Raw genomic sequence first — 20189 nt, 5'->3', positions numbered from 1 at the left:
GATGCAGAATGTTTCGTTGGATGCAGAATGCTTCATTGGATGCAGAATGCTTCACTGGATGCAGAATGCTTCGTTGGATGCAGAATGTTTCGTTGGATGCAAAATGTTTCACTGGATGTAGAATGTTTCACTGGATGCAGAATGTTTCACTGGATGCAGAATGTTTCACTGGATGCAGAATGCTTCACTGGGTGCAGAATGCTTCACTGGATGCAGAATGCTTCATTGCCCTGCTGAGGTGCTCTCCACCCCATTCAGTTCAGCACTAGGTGTCTACAATAAGCAGTGGGGGAGGAAAGTGTCATTGTCACAGCTTTGACATCAAAATCAATGCCCCAAGGGCAGCTCAACTACACACTATGTTATCCCTGACAAATATGCATTCAGGCTATTCTTAATCTCTATGGAAAAAAAAATTTAACATTTTGACAACCTACCCAGAGGGTCTAGCTAAACGCTTTTCTTCACTGACAACATTTTAATGTTTCGGTTCAGTGTCTTCAGTCAAAGATTGAAGTTTTTAAGACCATGACTCCTCAATTGGCCTCCTTTTTCTATAATCACTTTTCATCTTTTTCAAAAATAATCATATCTCTGCAGTTCTCTCTTTTACACTGATCCTTCTAGTTTTTTAAGTTCTCCATTCTCTGTAGTCTTGACATTATCCAGCTGAGATTAGCCCTGGGCTAGCATAATGCTTCAGCTGAACAGCATTAACAACAGAAAAGAGCATATTTAAAATGTCAATGCTCCAAGGCAGCTTTTAATGCCACTTCAGCCACTGTGCCATTCCAGTTTGATGGTGATCCATTGAAGCAATGCAGCATTTGTTTTTTTAACAACAAGTTATACAGTGAACTAATAGAAATCTTGTGTAATCAGTGTTTCCAAAGTGTACTTATGAAAATACCCTGTGGGATCTTGTTGCAAATCCAAGTCAGCATGTGGTGATAGATGACACTTTTTTTTTCTCCTCTGATGGGCTCAGCTGACTTCTTGGCATGTCCTAGCTGGCTGTTATTCATCTAGATGCTAAGAAGTTCATCTCTTTCAGCATTTTCCAGGAATTTGAATGAAACTACTCGATGTCCACTGTAATTTCTCAGCTCTTTTTCATGCCTCTTGCCCCATTTTATACGTAGATACTGTGCTTGCCCCTTTCTGATCTTATGAAATTTCCACCCTTCAAGTTCTTCAAGGTAAGCACTAACATTCCTGAGATTGCTTCAGTCTCTTCTCATCATTGTAGATAAGCTAGATGAAGTAATAATGAAGAGACAAAATACCTTGTTCAAGTCTGTGTAAGTGTAAGGAGCCAAAGTTCCTGGATGTGGAGGGCAGAAGAAGAAAGAGACATCTGTGATCAATTTGTTAGCACTCATATGGAAAATGAAGGATTAGCCTGAAACAAAAAGAAATATTATGAGGCCATTCCACCAAATTCATTTTCTCATAGAATATAGAATACTATATTATTATAGAATATAGTACTTATAGAATTTCCTGTATGTGCAAATGAAGATATTTTAACATTTATTGTTCTCTCTCTAGAGTCAGAAACTAGATGAGTAACCACCATCGAAACACAAATTGAAGTCATAATTTGTACTTGCTCCAAAATGAGTGTTTTATTTTATGAGGATGAAGTTTCTCTCCATGCAGGGAGAGTTACCACTCGAGATCCACTCATCAAAGCTCAGTGGTTTGTCAAGTTACTACTAGCTTACACTACATTTACAGCACTCATACCATTACTATAATTCACAGAGACTCTAAGGAGGGGCTGACACAAAAGCATGACTGTGGTGATCCCCAAAAAAGGACCGATGAGACAAATGAAAAGTTCTGGGTTTTTTTTTCCCAGACTTATGAGTACACTCATAGGGAGGGGACCATATAAATTTGATTATGAATGTATACTTTTATTGCATGAATACTCAACTTTGGATCATAATGGGAAGAGATATTAATTTATACTGACTCAAAAAACAGCCCTTGTCGTGTGATGCATCACTGCATGTGAAATTCTGGATTCCAGGTATGCAATTAAATGCTCTGCTTTTCTAAGCATCTCATCAACCTTCTGGATAAATGGTCTGAATTGCACAAGTCCAATGTCTTAAAGCCCATGAGCTAATATAGGGTTACTAGGAAGTTTACATGACCACTGGTATGACTTACCTGCCTCACTCACCTAATGTGAATTATAATTGGTTTGAGCATAAGGAGAGGCCTAAAGTTTTCCCTATAAATGCTGCAACACAGCCAGAGCTTGAAGTCTTATCATATAAGTCTACAGTTGTTCACAGCAATACAAAGTCCAAGGCACAGAGGAGCAAAGAAGCATGGCTGGTAAGTTAAAATTAAAACAAGTCTCTTTGTTCATATGGAATGGGAAAGTGAAGAATGTACCATGTGTTAGCTTTCTCTGTGGGGTTATTTCGTAAAGGGCTCTGAACTGTTGAAGTACAGAACATTTTGAGAATTATGCAAATGTTGTTTCAGTGTTTTACTTTCTTGAATTTTACAAAAGACACAAGCAAAGGAAGAGAATCCATCCATTGCTATACTGAAGTTAAATATTAAAAATATTATAAAATTGCAAATAGAGTAGAAGAAGTTATGGCAAACTGCAAACTTTATTTTAGCATGAAATTTAATGAATCAAAGAGTAGGTCATGTATGAATGAATCTTGTGTTAATGGAAATCATTCTGCAAAGGATACACTACAGATTAAATTTCTTCCTGCAGGTCCAGAGCCAGTAATGCCATTTTAACTATTTTTTAAAATAGTGTGAAGGGCAAAGGCACTTTAAAATGCAAACAAAGCAAGCAGCAGTCCAGCAGTGAAGTCTTAGGAGGAAGGAAATTAAACCAATACTTTTAGTAAGCTTGGCCATGTACTCACTTAGGCCTGACTTGCTGGCACCTGTATAAAAATGTATGGAATCACAGAATAGTGTGAGTTGGAAGAGATATTTAAAAGCCATCTGCTCCAGCCCCTCTGCATGAGCAGGCACATCTGCAACCAGAGATCAGGCAGCTCAGGGCCCCATCCACCCTGACCTTGCATTTTTCCAGCAATGAAGTATCTACCATCTCCCTGGGCAACCTGTGCCAGTGCCTCACCACCCTCTGTTAAAAACTTATTTCTTGTATCTAATCCGAGTCCTTCAGTTTAAAACCATTACCCCATGTTCTATTGCAGAAGGAGCTGCTAAAAGTTTGCTCCTAACTTTCTTCTAGGCTCCCTTCATAAATACATAAAATGAGTCCTGAGTTTAAGATGATGCTACTTTACCAATTCCAGGCAGAGCACATGCTGTGCTGGCTTTATGTGACTTAGGCTAGAAAAGCTCAGGAAATTAATAAAAAACAACCATCCACAGATCAAGGGTTCAAGTGCAGAAATTACATGCATTGTTTTCCCCTCATGCAGTTTAAGAGAGGCACAGTTACCCCATTCTCACTGTTCTAGGAGAAGTGATTGCACAAACTCTTAGAACACAAGTGTTTGTCCATACATCTATTATTTCAAATAATTCCTGTTGTTGTTTTGACCTTTTGCCAGCACCCCTCACAGCATCTGCTATTTGCCTGGCCTGATGGTGGTTAATTAATGACTGTCTAAGTGCAGCTGCTAAGTGTGATACCATCTATATGTTTACTTGTTTAGGAGCAGAACTGAGGCTAGGAGGAAATTGGGTCCATGCAATCAGCATGGGGCTGTAAATTCCTTCATCAATCTCCTCCTCTGAGAAGAGCTTTAATAAATGGCAAAACACAATTTAATAGGTGAAGCTGAAATATTTGGCTGAGTAGAAAAATCCTTTTTAACAAAAGAACTATGCAGTAAGGTGGACAGTTAAAACCTTCAGGCACAGCAATGGGGGGAAAAACCCACAAACCAATAGTTTCTGCATTGTAACACTTCCTTTTAAGCAATGATTTGCCAATAACTTAGAATATTTTAGCAGGACTCTCTCTCAAAACTTCCTCTTGAAATTTCAGACAGCAGTATATCCTTCTCAACGACAATGTTCTTATTGCATGAAACTCAAGAAGCATTTAATGCAGCATTTAACAAACAGATATTTGCTGATCATGATCAGCACTAGCTTATGAAATGCCCAGGATCAAAGAAATACCCAAGCCCAGGCTCAGCTGAACATGTCAGAACTGCACAAAGATGCTCCTCATGGTAGCATGCACAATTTTTTACATAAAAAACTGTGAGGGTTTGTGTGCAGGTGTGTGTGCACCAAGCTGTTTTCACTCCTCTTCCCCTCTCCCTACTCCTCCCATCCCCTGACACACATCCTGCAGACAGACACACCTTTTTCCCCAGAAAATCTTTATGCATTTATGGGCCAGTCTCTAATGGACCTGTTTTAACAGAATCCAGAAGGTGTTGCATAAAGAAAAGGGGCAAACACATAAAAGGTTCCTGTAAGTTTGTCTGATTTTTAAAGGGTTTTGATAGTATGCAGCACCACCATTGCTACTAAGGATTTAACAACTTGTTTCGTAGTCTCACACAGAAAATAATTATCTCAGCTTTTTTCTGTCACTTTTAAGCTTCGGTGTCATTACAATTAAGGTGTGAGTTACACCTGCAAGCATCCTGTTTGTGCATTAGCATTGGGAGCGTCTGCCCGCAGAACGGGACAACACACTGGATTCTCAAAGAAAGGAGCAGAGCAGGGCAGAGGTGGGATGTTGGCAGTGATGGGGGTACAGGGCTGTTCTTGGATGATGAGTGTGCAGCAGTAGCTGGAAGTTAAAACTCCCAAATAATGTCTTTATCCATTCCAATGGAAGACATACATGCATAAGTGGTAGGGAAATATATTTAAATCTCTTAGGCTGTATATAATCAGTGCTGTGTGACTGTGTGGGAGCTGTCAGGAGAGCCCAGCAGAGGTTCATCCCAGTCTGTGCACTGTCAGTTGGGCTTATTCCTGTATCCTGGTCCCATGGGAGATTTGAAGGTCACTTATCAGTGCATGTCACTATTCTGTCACTGTCAGCCTCCCTTGTGAGCAAGGCATCGCATCTGGAATGAGCAGAGATCTCAGGAGGAGATCTGAGCCCAGCTGACAGGAAACCCTTCTGACACAGACAATATGGAAGGTGATAGTGCCAAGTTCTGCTGTCTTCAAAGGAACAGTCAGGGAGTTCAGGAAGGCTGCAGGCTGCAGCAGGCTGCAAGCTTCCATTCCAAATGCCCCTGTTATTAAGGCATGTGAGTGGAGAAAATGAGCAGTATGTCTTGGACAATATGTCAGGCTCAGAAGAGATCTTGGCCAAATATTTTTCCATATGCACCTGACCATTCTCTGTCAGGTGGTTCTAGTCCTGAAAAGTGCTGATGTGAGTCAGTCCACACCAGTGTTCCAGGGACCCAGGTCTCTCCCTAGTGTGGGTCACAAATAAAGCAGAGCTGTAGAAAAACACTTGAATTCCTGTATCTAGGATGGCAGGAGTGGGGGTTGCTGATGGAATTTCTTGCTTAATCATTCAAAAATGAGATGTGATAAGAGATAGAATAGCCCAGACTTCCTAGGATACTGAATCACAGAATCAGAATGATTTAGGCTGAGAAAGATCTGTAAGATCATCAAGTCCACTGAGGCGGTCCCAGTGAGTCATGGCCACGTGGCTGCAGCATGATGCTGTAGGGATATGTTAAAGAAGAGCTGTGCTCAGAGAGAATATAGGAGCAGATAGACTATTGTAGGTGCTAATTTCCCATCCTGAACAAAAGTACAATTAATGATAGGTGACATTTCAAAAAATTCAAGTATCACTGAGGATTCACATAGAATTGGTGTGACAGAAAACATTGGAAAGAAGGAAGAAAGGAGTTTACTGAGGGGAATTTGTCTGTTAACAAATATGCCCTTTGCTGTTCAGTGCTGAAACTCTTAGTCCTATATGTTCATGTCTTCAACAGTTACTGAGGTGAGGGAAAAAATCTGGGTATTACTGGAAAAGGATGTTATGAATTAAATGACTGGACCAGTCTGCAAAAGATGATTCTGATATAGCTTCTTCTGGGCACATGAAACAATACACTAAGGTGGTTCATAGCTTCAATTTTGTGAGGTCCAAAAGAGTCTTCTCTTGCTATCCACAGAGTTTCAAGCACCTGCCTGTGCAGTCCTTACATTCACAGCCACCATTCAAGCTCTGCAGACACTGCTTGGCGTGGAAGCTGCCTGGGTCAGATGCATTGTGCTTGACTGACTGCATGTTCTGACTAGTGTTAATATTTCTCATTAATTTAACCCTCATTCTCAACCTTTGCCCATAATCTTTAATCCAAAGGTCCAGTATGTATCATACATCTGGTTTACAAACAAAGCACACCAGAGGCCTGCAAGGCAACTTAGGCAGAGCTGGGAATAAACACCAGAAGCCGACACAACAGCCACAACTTGTTCTTCCTGACACACTGTCTGCCAGCATAAATGGACTGTTGTTCTTTCTCTTTCAACAATAACTAATCTTCCTATCAAAGAAAAACGATTTGTTGTGTCCATGGATAGGCTGTAATCTTAAATTTATCCTGAAAATTGTTTGTGTGACATTTAACAGTATTTAATAGTATGGATAGGGGAGTATGACTTAACATCAAAAAACTAAAATCAAATTCTAAGACATTTTAAATTTAAGAATTAGCCTTATCACTTTAAAATCACAGTTGGGCTTTGCAAGTTATAAAACTATGGTCATTGTTAAGATTAATATAATTGATGAACAGAGAATCAAAGTAGCAGTCTGAATTATAGCCAGTTAAAAACTGTTTCTTCTAACAACCATTTGTAAGAAACATGAGTAAAACATGTCTGTATACGAAATGGGTTGAGCAAGTTCCAATTCTAGATTTTCCAAACCAGAAAACAGATCCAAACCCATGATTCAAATCAGAAAACAGAACAATTTGGCTACTGAATGCTGAGCCTAGCCAACTAAAATGAATTTGGGAATGAATTTGGGAATGTGTACAGCTGTGCCCAGTCCAGCATGATGGGTATCACCGAGAGGCATCTGTAAGATGTGCATTGAGTTCATCAAATTTTGCAGATAGTTTCATGAAAGTCTCATAATTAGTCTATCTCTCTCTTAACACAAAGTGTATCCACCTGCAAGGCATAAGCAAAATTCACTCTCCTTGAAATTAAGTGGAAGATTTTGGAGCATAAATTGGCTTTGCTATTAGCACGGTCAGAGATGTGTTATGAAAAAATAGTAGAGCACCAGCTGAAAGCAATGATAGATATTCTATCACAAGCCACAAATATATTTACCTGTTGTCACTGTAGTGTGTCCTGCAAATATGACATGGAGTGCTTGTCTATTGAACAGGGTTAAACAGCAATTATGTGATAAATGAAACATTGATTCTTTAAATTTGGCCCAGATTGGACCTGAGGCAGAGACAGTAGCTTGGTCATTGTTTTGTTATTACTACAACACAGGGAGAGGAAAAAAAGGAAATCCAAAACAACAGATTTAAGGAATTAATTTAAAGAAAAAGTCCCTGTAAATATTGCTTGTGAAGTATTTAAAATTAAAAATAGTGTTTTGCAAGAAGGAGTTATGCTATCTCTAGAACTTCAGCACTACAACAGAAAGAAAAGCAGCTATATGCTGAAGTTCTTATAACTTAAAATACATTAAGAAACTCTTAACAAGTGGCCAGACTGTTAGGAATAAATATTGGCCAAGCTTCAGATGTTAAGTTGCAAGGAAACAAGATGAGGACGTGATGACTGAGAGGGAAAAAGAATGAATGAAAAATGAATCCTCAGGCCCTACTGGTCAGCTCAAGGCTGGGGGCAAAGACAGCTACTCAAGCTCCACCCCAGAGGAAATATTGCAAAGAGACTTTAAAGAAGTGAAAGGCAGCAGTCATTCCTTGGGCCAGCAGTGCAGGAGCCCATTCAGAGGAAGCCTCAGGAGCAGACAGAGGACACATTGACCAGATATGGGCCAAGGTGAGCAAGGGGAAAGCCCATCCTGTGATGCTCCTTGTTACTTTCACACATCCATACTTCATGTTCAGCTCTGTAATGGGCACTGAGAGGTCACTACTTCTCTAAGGAGTTTTGACCCAAGGAAAAAAAAAAAACTGCAAGAAAATTCTTCCATCGAAAGTCAGGAGAAGGATTTTCACAGGAATTGCATTTTTTCACTTATTGTGGGCATGGGAAAAGCAAGGTTACTAGAACAAGATTTGGCAGTACAGGTGTATTAACTGATATAAAAATGTTGTATTTTGCAAATAGGAAGGGAAAGTCTGCAGCTATTTGGAGCTGTCAGAAAAGTGCAATAGTCAGTCTGGCAGATCTGACATAAGAGAAAGAAGCAAAGCAGAACTTTAGGAATGTGCTACAATGAGCAGGGAAGGCTGAAACCTGAAGCTAAGGCAGGGAGGATACAAAAACCGGGAGGGTTGGGGGTGTTTTTGGCAGTTTCTTTGCTTCTGTGGTGGGTTTTTCGCTCATGTGCTAATATTTATAGATATGCAAACAGACCAGTTTAATAATTATTATAAATGCTCTCATGTTGCTTTTCCAGCTCCTGCCTTTCTAAAGGCAAAATTCTGTGAGCCTTCAGCTCGTTTTACAATAGATGTGCTTCACTGCTAAGTTTCTGAGGATTTTTTCTTTAATAGTAGATATATTCCTGAAAAAATCATTCATGCTTCTTGCCTCAATACTGTAAAAAAGCCACGTTCCTCTACATTTGGACTGTGACTGCATTGCTAAAACTACCATCGTAGTCATTTCAAGGCTTGTCTGAACTTGATAAATTTAAGATCATGCTGTAAAAAAATCTTTACATTAAGAAATCTGTGAACATAGGATAATGATTTTTTTACTCAATAATGGCACAGGGTAACAATTTTCTGCTCCTAAGTACCACACTCTTACTCTTTCCTATTCTCCCTCTTCACAGGGGAAGAAAAAATATTTTTCTTCTGCACTTCTGCATTTCATTTAAACCATCAAACCATCTCTTACCAGAAATCCCTCCATAGGCTCCGATGATGTCAGATCCAGGCCAATTTTGGATGTTTATTCTCTGAACTCTGACTGTAGCCGTAGTTGCCATGCAAGAGCATTCTATAGCGTATTTTAGGAGTGTTCTCTCTCCAATTCTGCCATCTCTCCCACTCCCAAATGACAGCCCAGTGTCCATCAACATGTTCCTGCTAGGTGCTTCCAACAGTGGCAGCTGTGTGGCACATAATGGGGCTGGAGAGCACATCATGGCTTAAAATACACGAGTGTTTCTCAGCTCAGTCAGGTTTCTTTATCTCATTCAGAGGCAGCAAAGCTGTGCCTCTGTTACAGTTACACCATCTCAGAATGGTAGAATTAATTGAGTTCAGCCAGATTTTTATCTGAGTAACTCACAAATATTCAATTCTCTCAGGTTTCTCTCCTCTTAGATGCCTTTCTGATTTTTCTTTAGTACAGGATATACTACTGCTTCTATATTTAATTATGCAGATAACCTCTAACAGTGTATGCAAGATGGAGTCTCTTAAAAAATATGCTCGCATATAAATTATTTCTAATTTTGGTGGAAGCCTCACATGGGTACCAGTTGCCTGTAGAAAGTAATAAGCAATTCTTCAGAGTGTGTTTGTGCTCCTTCCTCTTTGGATTTACCCTCAAGCTTTTTTGCTCTTCTCATTTTTTCACAGCTGCAACGCAGCCAAGTACCGACTGGCATCTGAAAGAGAATGCAAGAGAACACCACACAAGTAAATTTTCTAGTGAAGAACTGATTGTGAGGAGAGGACAGGCCTTCACTATCACCTTCAATGGAGCAGAACAGCCTGATAAAAACTTAATATTCATTGCAGAAACAGGTATGGCCCCCAGGTTCCTTCACAGAGAGAGTAATGCTGCCTCAGGACATTCTTCTGGCCCAATATGCACTACAGAGCAGCAGGAGAATACCTCAGAGCCAAGGTGCTCATTCACATTGCCATGGAACTGTTTGAGGTGTTTGCTCTATTGCTCCTACCCCAGCCAGCAGCCACAGCTCCCTTCAGCTGCCAATATATGGCATAAATTCACCTGAGGGGAGGGCTGGGAGGGTTACATCCCTGCTGAGTTTGTTGATGACTAAATCTCTATCTCAGCATGGCATGAGGAAAAAAAAAAATATTATTTGTTTTTCTTGAAAGGTCCAAAACCCTCAAAGGCAACCAAGACCCTGGCCACGTTTGATATCTCCAGCACAGCGAGCAAGGAGGGCTGGAGTGCAGTTGTGCAGTCCACCAGTTCCAGCTCTGTGAGCATCTCCATTTCCAGCCCACACAATGCTGTCATTGGACGTTACAGGCTGAGTGTTCAAAGTGGCAGCTCCTCTCCAACAAGTCTTGGCACTTTTGTTTTGCTTTTTAACCCTTGGTCTTCAGGTATGAATATGTCGAATTTCCTCTAAAGACCTAAGTTGCTTTTAGCTTCATTGATATTTGTAGCTTCTCCATTTGATCTATATTTTAATATAGCAGCTGAAAATTGACAACATAATGTATCAGTGACCAAAACAAAGGTGTCTAACAGTTTCTAAGGATCTTCTGGTACATAAAATCAGCTCTGTAGCATGCACATACTGAAGAGCTCATTGCTCTAAAAAATAAGGTTCTGCTTTTGACAGAGCTTCCCTACTCCTGCACAAGTTTAGAAGAGTGTGTCTGGCCTCTGTAGAACAAGAAAAGAGTATTATTTACAATTTCCCCAGATTTGGCAGTGTCATACTTCCATCTTCACTCAGACACTTCCCACCCCTTTCTCTAATTGTAGAAGATCCTGAGTTTCAAGATCTGTTTACAGCAGCAAGAACAGCAAAGGGTGGATATCTGCAAACACCCTTATAGATGGAGAGCAAGACTCCTGAGGTTTTGTTTTATTTTGCCTGCCATATTATGTACATGTCTCTGTTTTGGCTTTTCAGGTGATGATGTGTTCCTGCCTAACAAGGCTGAGTGTGAGGAATATGTGCTAGAAGAGTTTGGCATCATTTTTGCAGGCAATAAAAATCGTATCAGCAGCTTTGGATGGAACTTTGGCCAGGTAAATGTAGCACTGAAACACCAGACCTTGTTTTTGCATGAACTGGGTCATTTGTTTTTTCCATTTCATTGCATACATCTCTGAAGAGCAGGACTCTGGTGTTGCAATCAGCACTTGTGCCATGCCCTGTTTCACTGATCAGTGTGAGGATTTGTAAATTACTAGTCCCTGTTCCGCCTTGGAAGAGCAGCCAGCAGAAACATTAATATCTTTACTAAGATTACATAGCCTTGCCTTAGTAAAGGACTGTAGCAATGCTGAGAGGCTTCAAGCCCACAGATTCCAAGTTTTGAAAAGCTCTGTGGGTTCTGATCTTCAGAGTTTGTTGTGGCCACATTTATGGTAATGCCTGGCTGAGCTCTGCAGCCCTTCAACTGGTGATTTAAAAACCCCATGCAACACTAATATGGCTCCCTGCATCCTGATTTTTAGCAATCTGTGTTTTCAAAACACTGATTTATTTCTGTATAACAGTTTCAAGGAGATATCCTCGATATTTGCCTGTCCATCCTGGATAGAAGCCTGTACTACCGCCAGGATCCTATCACAGACGTGTCCCACCGCCACGACCCCAAGTACCTGGGCCGTGTGCTCAGTGCAATGGTAAGCAACACGTTCCAAAAGTGAAAACTAACAAGTGTCCTTTAAAAGCAGTCAGTGAAAGTAAACATGAAGCCATTTCATAGAGAATCTGAGGCCACTGTGTGTATGCACCAGACAATATGGGTGGTGAAGTGTGGGCCATCTGGTCTGAGCCTGCCAGATTTCTCTCCTCTGGGATAGTTCTGATAATTATCCCTTTGATATCCAGCAGTCAAACTGAAAATATAACACAGGGGTGGTTGAGGGACCAGCTCCTTGGAGGTCTGTAGTCCAGTCACCCATTTGAAGTGGAACTACTGGGTATTAGATCAGCTCAGCCATGGATTTTCCAGGCTGCTTTGAAACTTTCCAACGAAGGAGGTTTTGGACCTCTGTGGGTCACCAGTCCAGAGCTGCCCTACCCTCCTAATGAGGAATTTGAGGAATATCTTATGTCAAATATGATTTTCCCAACCTACAGCTTTCTGCTGTTGCCTCTTGGTATACAAAAGAAAAAGGTTAGTTAGAACACACATTCAAATGATTGTAAGCTGGTTTTATATTCCCCCCACCCTCCTCAACCATACAGAACTAAGCCAGTGCTCTCAACTTCTCCCTGTAGACTGTGTGCTGCAGGAACCCTGAGCATCTTGCAGCCCTCCCTCCTGAGTCCTCTTCAGTGTCTCAACATCCCCTTGCACCAAGAGACCCAAAACTAGAGACAGGACTCCTGGCACAGCCTTGCTAGGGATAATTAAAGGGGGTTAACAATCTCCTGGTCACACTTGCCCCAGTGCAGCCTACTGTGAGCTTTCCCTTTTTGATGAGAGAGCAGCGTTGACTCAAATTCAATTTGGCATTTGCTCTCACTCCCAGGCCCCTTTGCAAACTCTTAATTTACCTCATCATAAATTTGGTGAATATCTTCTCAGGTCAACGCCAATGATGACCAAGGGGTGGTGCTAGGAAACTGGAGTGGAAAATATGAGGGTGGTAAAAATCCCAGCAGCTGGACAGGAAGTGGTGAAATCCTGCAGAGCTGGAAGAAATCAGGATTCAAACCTGTAAAATATGGACAATGTTGGGTTTTTGCAGCAGTATTGACTACAGGTATGCTTTATGTCAAATATATGACTGACATTGAACAGACTCTATTAAAAGAAGCCCTAATAATCCTTCCTATATGGAAACCTTTGCAGACATTACTATGCTATGTGAAACCTGCAGAAATTCTGCTTTCTAACTGTGGTTTTCTCTTCACTCTTTAGTGCTTAGGTGTCTGGGGATTCCCACTCGTACAATTACAAACTTCAGCTCTGCCCATGATGCAGATGGAAATCTGCGTGTGGATGAGTTTTATGATGCAGATGGAAATCATTTGGAGAGGGGAGCTGACAGCGTGTGGTAAGGCTCAATATTTAATAGCAGAGCTTATCAATGCCTATAGTGTCTTCAGGTGCAGAGCATGGATTCTAATGACAAATGCTTTATCTTTTTTAAAAATGCCTTGAAAACTGCTACACACAGAGAGAAGAGCAATAAAAAATACTAGAAAAATAGTACTACAAGATTTGGTGTCTTGTAGTATTATTTGAGTGTGACTTGAGAAAGTGTGACTCTCAAGAGTGACTTGAGAAAGTCACTCTTTCTCAGTTAAACAAAGAATTGTGACACTAATTACAACAGCTCATTGAAGCCAGGGCAGGCAAAATTACACTTATAATGCCACAAATGACTGAAAATTTGCAATATTGCACTGGATGTATCAAACAGTGGGGACTTAACCTAGTTGGAAACGATTCTTCAGAACCAATTCACTTTCAACTGTAGAAGTTCAACAGAACCAGCTTTCTTGCAGTGGCATCATTTGCAGTGAAAATAATGTAACTACTGCCTCTATTAAGCATCAAATGCAGTCCAAACAAGCTTGCATTCAGCAAAGAGCAGAAGTAGTCCCTCAGTTTTTATCTTGTTTACTCCCCTTCTTGTTCTGGACCCTTTCTATCTACAAGTGACATGTATAACTGTAGCATTGTGCCAGAGCCTAAAACCTAAAACTAAGGAAGTGCATAGGCTCAAAGCTTTTGAAGAAGAATAGGCTAAAGGCATTTTGTATAACTTCACAAATTTGTTTTCTGCCCTTGAACATTTATATTTATTCCACAATGCAATTCTGAGCACCTTTCTAGTTAATGTAGTGAGAATCAGGGTAGAAGTGGTGAGTCTCAGATAAGAACTGTGTAAATAAAGGCATTTAATCCATATAACTAAGATGGCTGATTAAAGGAGTGGACAGGAATCCATAAATACATATTAGTAGCTTACTTTGTTCATTCTTGCACACAGGAATTTCCATGTCTGGAATGAAAGCTGGTTTACACGAAATGACTTGGGCCCCTCATACAGTGGATGGCAAATTCTGGATGCAACTCCCCAAGAAGAAAGTGGAGGTACATAAATTTTATTTCAGGAATAATGCTGAAAATTTATAAAGTCAGTCACTTTTAGAGAGAAGAGAAAAAAGTAAAATCATTGTAAAAACAATTTGTCAACCTGCTCAGAAATAGTTGCAGAAGAAAATACTTCATTGGTTCCATTAGAAAAGCTTCAGATCATCTGTGGATGTCAAGAAAGAAACCAGAATCCTAGGAGCAGTTTTTACAGGAATTTCTATATTTTCAATGTAGGTATCAAATGGTAGTGAAAATTAAAGGATAATATAAAATAAATCAAGTGTACTTTCAGAATAAACACAAGACACATTGATGACTGGCCTTGTATGAGGGTTTATGTCAATGAAAGGGCTTGAATGGGACAGCAGCACTGGGCAATCCAGGAGTCAGTGATAAATATCTGTGTAATGATCTGCTTACTGTCAGTGATTATGCCTAAATTCCTTTTCCTTGCTGCTGTAGGAATTTATCAGTGTGGTCCTGCCTCACGGCATGCCATCAAAGAAGGAGAAGTTGATCTGGACTACGATGGCCCATTCGTGTTTGCAGAAGTGAATGCAGACTGTATGTACTGGAATTATGACTCTGCAACTGGAAAGAAAACTTTGATATTCTCCAAGTCTACAGAAATTGGTGACTCCATCAGTACAAAGGCAGTTGGTAGAGATGATCGTGTAGATGTCACCAGGGATTACAAATATGAGGAAGGTAAGTAAAGCCACTGGTTCTTCTGATCACATAGCTGCTTCATTCCCAAAAAGATATAAATTTTCAGTTAGGAGTCTCTTAGAGCATTTATAAAGTAGGAGCAGAATTTATACTTGATTTATTCAATTCCTACATAAAAGGGGAGAAAACTTAATGAGTGAAAAGAAAACAACTGCCTTGCCCTTTCTGATATGGAGTTGTTTTGTGGGACCTAAATAATTCAAGTCCAAGTATCTCCAAATAAAGTGTTCACTGTTCCATCTGCCCATTGCTGACATGCACTGCCTGCCTCTGCTTAGTGAGAATTAGGCTGCAGCCCAGTTATTTGTCTGCAGGATAAAAGGCTGTTGCAGAAGCCTGAGCTAAATCAGTACACAGGCCCAGGAAAAGCAACTCTTTCAAAGGGTGCCAGAGCACAGCACCTTCTCAGTCCTTCAGCTCTGATCTCCCCATGTTATGTTTCTCTTTTTCCTTTGCTCACGAGCAGCTTCTGCTTTTCCTGTTAAACTGTCATTAAACTGTCATTACCTCAATCCAGGAGCCTTCTCCTATGGAAAAGGGGAGTGAGGTGCTCAGTGGATGCTTGGCTGCCAGCCAGACTCAACCCACCACACAGTGCCATCAGCCTTCCCCAACACCTGGGGCTTTCTCTCTGCTAGCAAAGAAGAATTCACATTTCTAAACGCTATAGACACAAAAAGGGATAGAAATGGGAAAAGAGAAACTTTAGACTTAAGATTTTATGTTTAAAAAAATGTTATTAGAAGGACAGTGATGTTACTGACTGCAGATCTAGAAAATGAGGTATGGCTGTGGAAAACAGAGTTTTAGTGTGCTTAGTTTATCTCTAAGCACAGACACTGCATCCTGGCTAGTTTGTGTCTAGCAGCCATGTGAAATAAGAGCTGCATGTTCACTGTTGAGGATAATTTTCATGGTTCTCCCTGACAGGCTCTGCAAAAGAAAGAGATGTTTTTAAAAAAGCCCGTAAGAAGCTGGGACTTGAGGATAAATTTGATCCTACAGCACCAAAAGTAGAGGAAATTGAACAGAAGCCCGACATCTCAGGAAAATTCAAGGTGGCTGGTTCTTTGGAAGTTGGCAAAGATCTCAACCTACTTCTGGTTCTTGAAAATTTACAGTCTGAGGCTAAGACTGTAAATGTAAAGATGACTGCATGGAGCACTCTGTATACTAGAAGACGAGTTAATCAGATCTGGAAAGACTCCATATCTGTCACTCTGGCCCCGAAGGAAGGTAAGTTTTCAAATACCTTTTAATCATAATGGTTTTATCAGTAAATGGGCATTGGAGGCTGGTCTGCCTGGGGGGAAAAAGCTCTAACAAACTGCAATCCTAAATCCCTTATGTAGAAAAGGCTGAGAAAAATATTATGTTACACATACATTAATAAGGCATGTTTCACAGTATCATGTCCCCAGGTCTTTTCACATTTTGGAAAATGTTACCATTAGGAGCTTGGGATAAGAGATATGTCAGCATCTCCAACATGAGGTGAAAGATCATTGAATCACAACTGATACTGTCTTAGAGTAATCTTAGGCCTCAAGTCGTGAGCAAGAAGCAGAAATAATAATTCATTTCTTTAATATGTAATTTAACTTTTGGAGAGGCACCAGAAAACTCCTTAAACTCCAGATGTTGCATCTTTCAGAGCAATAGGGGGAAAAACAAAGCAGTAGTAGCGAATGGAGAAGGGATAACATTGAAGAAATCGCTATCTATCTTAAGCAAACAGATAGATTTGCATGAATTAATTTTGGCAGTGATGGCTGAAGGCCTTCCTAGTCCTAGTCACAGCATAAAAGGAGAATACTAATGTAAGATATGAAACTCTGTAGGCTTATAAAAGTGTGTGCCAATTAATTTTTTTTTTCCTTCCAGAAAAACAATTTCCCATTAAGATAAAGTATCCTGAGTACCAGCAGCAGTTAACTACAGACAAAACAATCCAGGTGACAGCTTTATGTCATGTAGAAGGTGGGATTCAAGTGCTTGTGAAAAGAAACATCACCCTGGACAATCCTGGCATTGACATACAGGTAAATTCCCTTTGCTGTAACTGCAGTGGCAGAGAAAAGGGAAAGTGAGTTCTTTGTGAGCACTTTCTTCCCTGAAAGAAATGTTCTGCTCACATTCTGCCACAGTTCATCACAGCCTCTCATAATATCTCCTCTTCTGATGCCTGACACACTGAGAACCTGGCCTCACAAGGATTTTCTTTGCACAGGTACTTGGTGAAGCAAAAGTGAATAAAGAGGTGTTTGTGGAAGTGGCATTTACCAATCCTATTGACACAGAGGTGAAGGACTGCGTGCTGCAGGTGGAGGGCAGTGACCTGATCCAAGGAATCCTGGAGTTACGGTGAGTGCAAGAAATGTTTCCCTTCTGCTCTCAAAGATGCATGAGCAGGAATGTGGGCATGGATGAGCTGGAACCGAACTGTGGGATGAGACATCATTTTCTTCTTGCTGTAACCTGGGAGGCCCCTCAGTGGAACATCTCATAACAAGGCACACAGTGATGAACCAGCTCTTCATCTAGGCTGGGCTTTGGCTCCATGGCTTGGGAGGTCAAATAATTGCTGCCATAATTGGACAGAACTTGTTTTCCTGCCTATCTAGCAGGACCACACAGCTCCAGAAAAAAAACTTCATGCTTACCCAAGCTGTAAATGCTGCTGAGGCTGTCTGTCCTGCTATAGGGCAGACAGGTTGCACCTTCTTGTTCTGATCAAAGGCCAGCAATAGCATCCATGACTACTTCTGTCCATACTTACCCAAATTACAACATGTATCAACCAGGATATTTTTTCCACTTTATTAAATAGACTGCAGGTGCCAATCTGGGTGCACAGAATTGTAAACAAATTGTATTTATATCTGACAGGTAGAAATACATGTAAAAAGCAGATACAGCAGTGTCTCAGCTTTGGGAACAAAAATTAATATTGTTTAGACACAGGTTGTGATCTGAAAGGGTGAGACCTCTGAAAAGCACAAACTCAGGTCTGCTCCATGCTCAGCTTTTCCAGACACAGCAGATCACAGTTTGAGGAGGATAGTTTTTGTAGAACAGACTGAACCACAACAAGCAGCTTTTTCCAAAATGAGGAAGTTACAGGCACAGTAATTTTTAAGCTCTGCTTTCGGAACTGTACAAAATTATTATCTTAGGAAATTAATAAATATAGTCAAGAAACTATTTGATTATGTTAAAATAGTGATTGGGAAGACTGGAATGAAATACCTTTTTTTTACTATAGATCCCAGTTCCCTATTACCTGCTTTGGTGATTTTGCATCTTTTTCTGCCATTTTTCCTTCAGTATTTCATAACTGAAACAGAAAGATTAAATTTTCAGACTGACTCTCATTTTTACAAACAAGAAATTGCACAAAAATTTCAACATATCCTCATAAATGCAGTTATTTCTGGAAAATACCTGGGATATAGGAACATGCTCTTTAGTTGAATACACAGACAAACACAAACAAACAAACACAGCAACTTAACATTGCCATTTGCACTTGAGTAATTAGGAATGGTTCATCCCATCATTTATAAGCTCTCCTGAGGGAATTTACCAACCTCATGTTGTCTATCCCATACAATTTTATCCTCAGGCAAGATAAGACAATATGTCAGGGTAAGGGATAAACATTAACAAGTTTCCAAGAGTTTCAAAACACGCTGGTGTAAAACATTTTAATTTCCATTCAGAATTTCCTGCTCTGTAAACACTGAGGTTTTCTTGGTGCTATAACCCATTCTAATTCAAGAGTTGATATTAACATTCTTCATGGTCTCAGATTATTCTTTTGCAATGATTCACTGATGTGCAGAACACCCTCTGTTCTGCACGAAATTTTATCTCACATATTATTATGTCCCCCTTTGTGGGCTTATCTGGGTTATTGCATAATGAATTTGTGAGAGCCTTTAATATAAGGATTTGAGTCTTTAAATACTTATCAGATAGCCAAGCCATGTGTGGTCTTTTCATGGCCATCTTACTTTGAAGTGATGAGAGTTCTTACTCCAGATGGAAGATGATTAGTGAAGAAACTGAAACATGATGCATAAGCCTGTTCTCAACTTGTATTTTCTCTGTTTCCTTTCTTTAGCATACCACCACTGAAAGCCAGTGAGAAATCCAGTACCAAGTTTAAACTTATCCCTTCTGAGGCGGGTCCCAAACATCTACTTGTTAATTTCTCCTGTGATAAATTTGCAGATATCAAGACCTTTAAGATGGTAAATGTGATTAACTAACATGAAGATATACCAGGAGAGGTCTGTGTGTGTATAAACTGAACAAAATGTGATAACAATTCTTGTATAGAAAATAATGAGATAATCAGCAAAACAAATCTTCACTTCCTCTGATAAAGGGTCACCAATATCATATAATTGTAATTTTACATTGTAATTTTAAATAAACTGAGGAATGATTGATTGTTCATTTACTGTTGTGAGTATCCATGTTATTAAAAAAAAACATTTTACCTTCTACTTAGAGACTCTTTGACTTATGTCTGTCTTTCTTTGGAATTAATTCCTCCTGGCTCCTGATGCCTCTGCACACACATTCATAAACTCATTGTTACATATTGAAAGCCTTATCCAGTGGACTTCCAAAGCAGTGTTTGTCCTTACTGGAACTGTGATTCTACAGCATAGTGAGGATGACTTGCACAATTTATGTCATTTAGCTTTGTCTTCTTTGCTACAAACCCTGTCCTGACATTTTTCTTGTGTTTTTTCTTTGTTTGTGGGTTTTTGTTGGTTTTTTGGTTGGTTGGTTGGTTGTTTTTCGGTTTTATTTTGGTAAATCACAGTGACCAAATGAGGCATAGGAAATGTTCAACAGGAATTTGGGTGGTGTCCAGTTTGAGAGCCATTCAACAAACACATTGGGGTAATTGCCCAGCTCAGCGTACATATTTTAGCATATTGATATTTTGTACTTGCTGAAAGTCTTCTTTGGGAATAAAAGGCTGGGTAATCTTAAATTTTGGCTTGAGAAGAGTTAGGAATTCTTCACTATAGACTGTGAGTCAGGAAGTCATCTCTCAGATTCGAGTTTAGTGAAGCAAATTTCAACCCTTTATGGGAGGACTGGTACAGGCTAAATGATGGGTTCCAGTGAAGTAGGTGTAGCCAGTGAGTGACTTGGTTTATGGTCAATAAGTGTAACAATAAGTCAAGCTCTGACTAAAAATGACTGTGTAGGTGAAGTGGATGGAAAGCCAAGCTGCTGCTCTGGCACTGTTGGGGCAGGAAGTAATAAAATCTTAACTCTGTGCCCCGACTTCCCCCA

The 20189-nt window shown here is 40.1% G+C and overlaps 1 protein-coding gene across 1 annotated transcript; it reads left to right on the top strand.

Annotated features, from left to right (window-relative positions):
* Nucleotides 1-7923: 7923 nt before the first annotated feature.
* LOC106860862 (protein-glutamine gamma-glutamyltransferase E-like) lies at nucleotides 7924-19331 on the top strand. The gene is made up of 13 exons (XM_014888938.2): nucleotides 7924-8004; nucleotides 9723-9890; nucleotides 10212-10445; nucleotides 10985-11103; nucleotides 11578-11706; nucleotides 12618-12795; nucleotides 12954-13089; nucleotides 14032-14135; nucleotides 14601-14846; nucleotides 15798-16103; nucleotides 16752-16909; nucleotides 17098-17231; nucleotides 18994-19331. The coding sequence occupies exons 1-13, from the start codon at nucleotides 7995-7997 to the stop codon at nucleotides 19139-19141; spliced, it is 2070 nt and encodes a 689-aa protein (XP_014744424.1). The 5' UTR covers nucleotides 7924-7994; the 3' UTR covers nucleotides 19142-19331.
* The last annotated feature ends 858 nt before the right edge of the window (nucleotides 19332-20189 follow it).

Source organism: Sturnus vulgaris, chromosome 17, assembly GCF_052056855.1.
Source record: "Sturnus vulgaris isolate bStuVul1 chromosome 17, bStuVul1.hap1, whole genome shotgun sequence".
NCBI lineage: Eukaryota > Metazoa > Chordata > Aves > Passeriformes > Sturnidae > Sturnus > Sturnus vulgaris.
This window is presented reverse-complemented; position numbering and strand designations above follow the sequence as displayed.

What these genes read in the sequence shown, in the direction of transcription:
- LOC106860862 (XM_014888938.2), top strand. An exon ending in AATATTCATTGCAGAAACAG is followed by an intron (nt 9,891 to 10,211) that starts GTATGGCCCCCA and finishes TTTTCTTGAAAG; the next exon opens with GTCCAAAACCCTCAAAGGCA. An exon ending in ATCCTGGCATTGACATACAG is followed by an intron (nt 16,910 to 17,097) that starts GTAAATTCCCTT and finishes TTCTTTGCACAG; the next exon opens with GTACTTGGTGAAGCAAAAGT.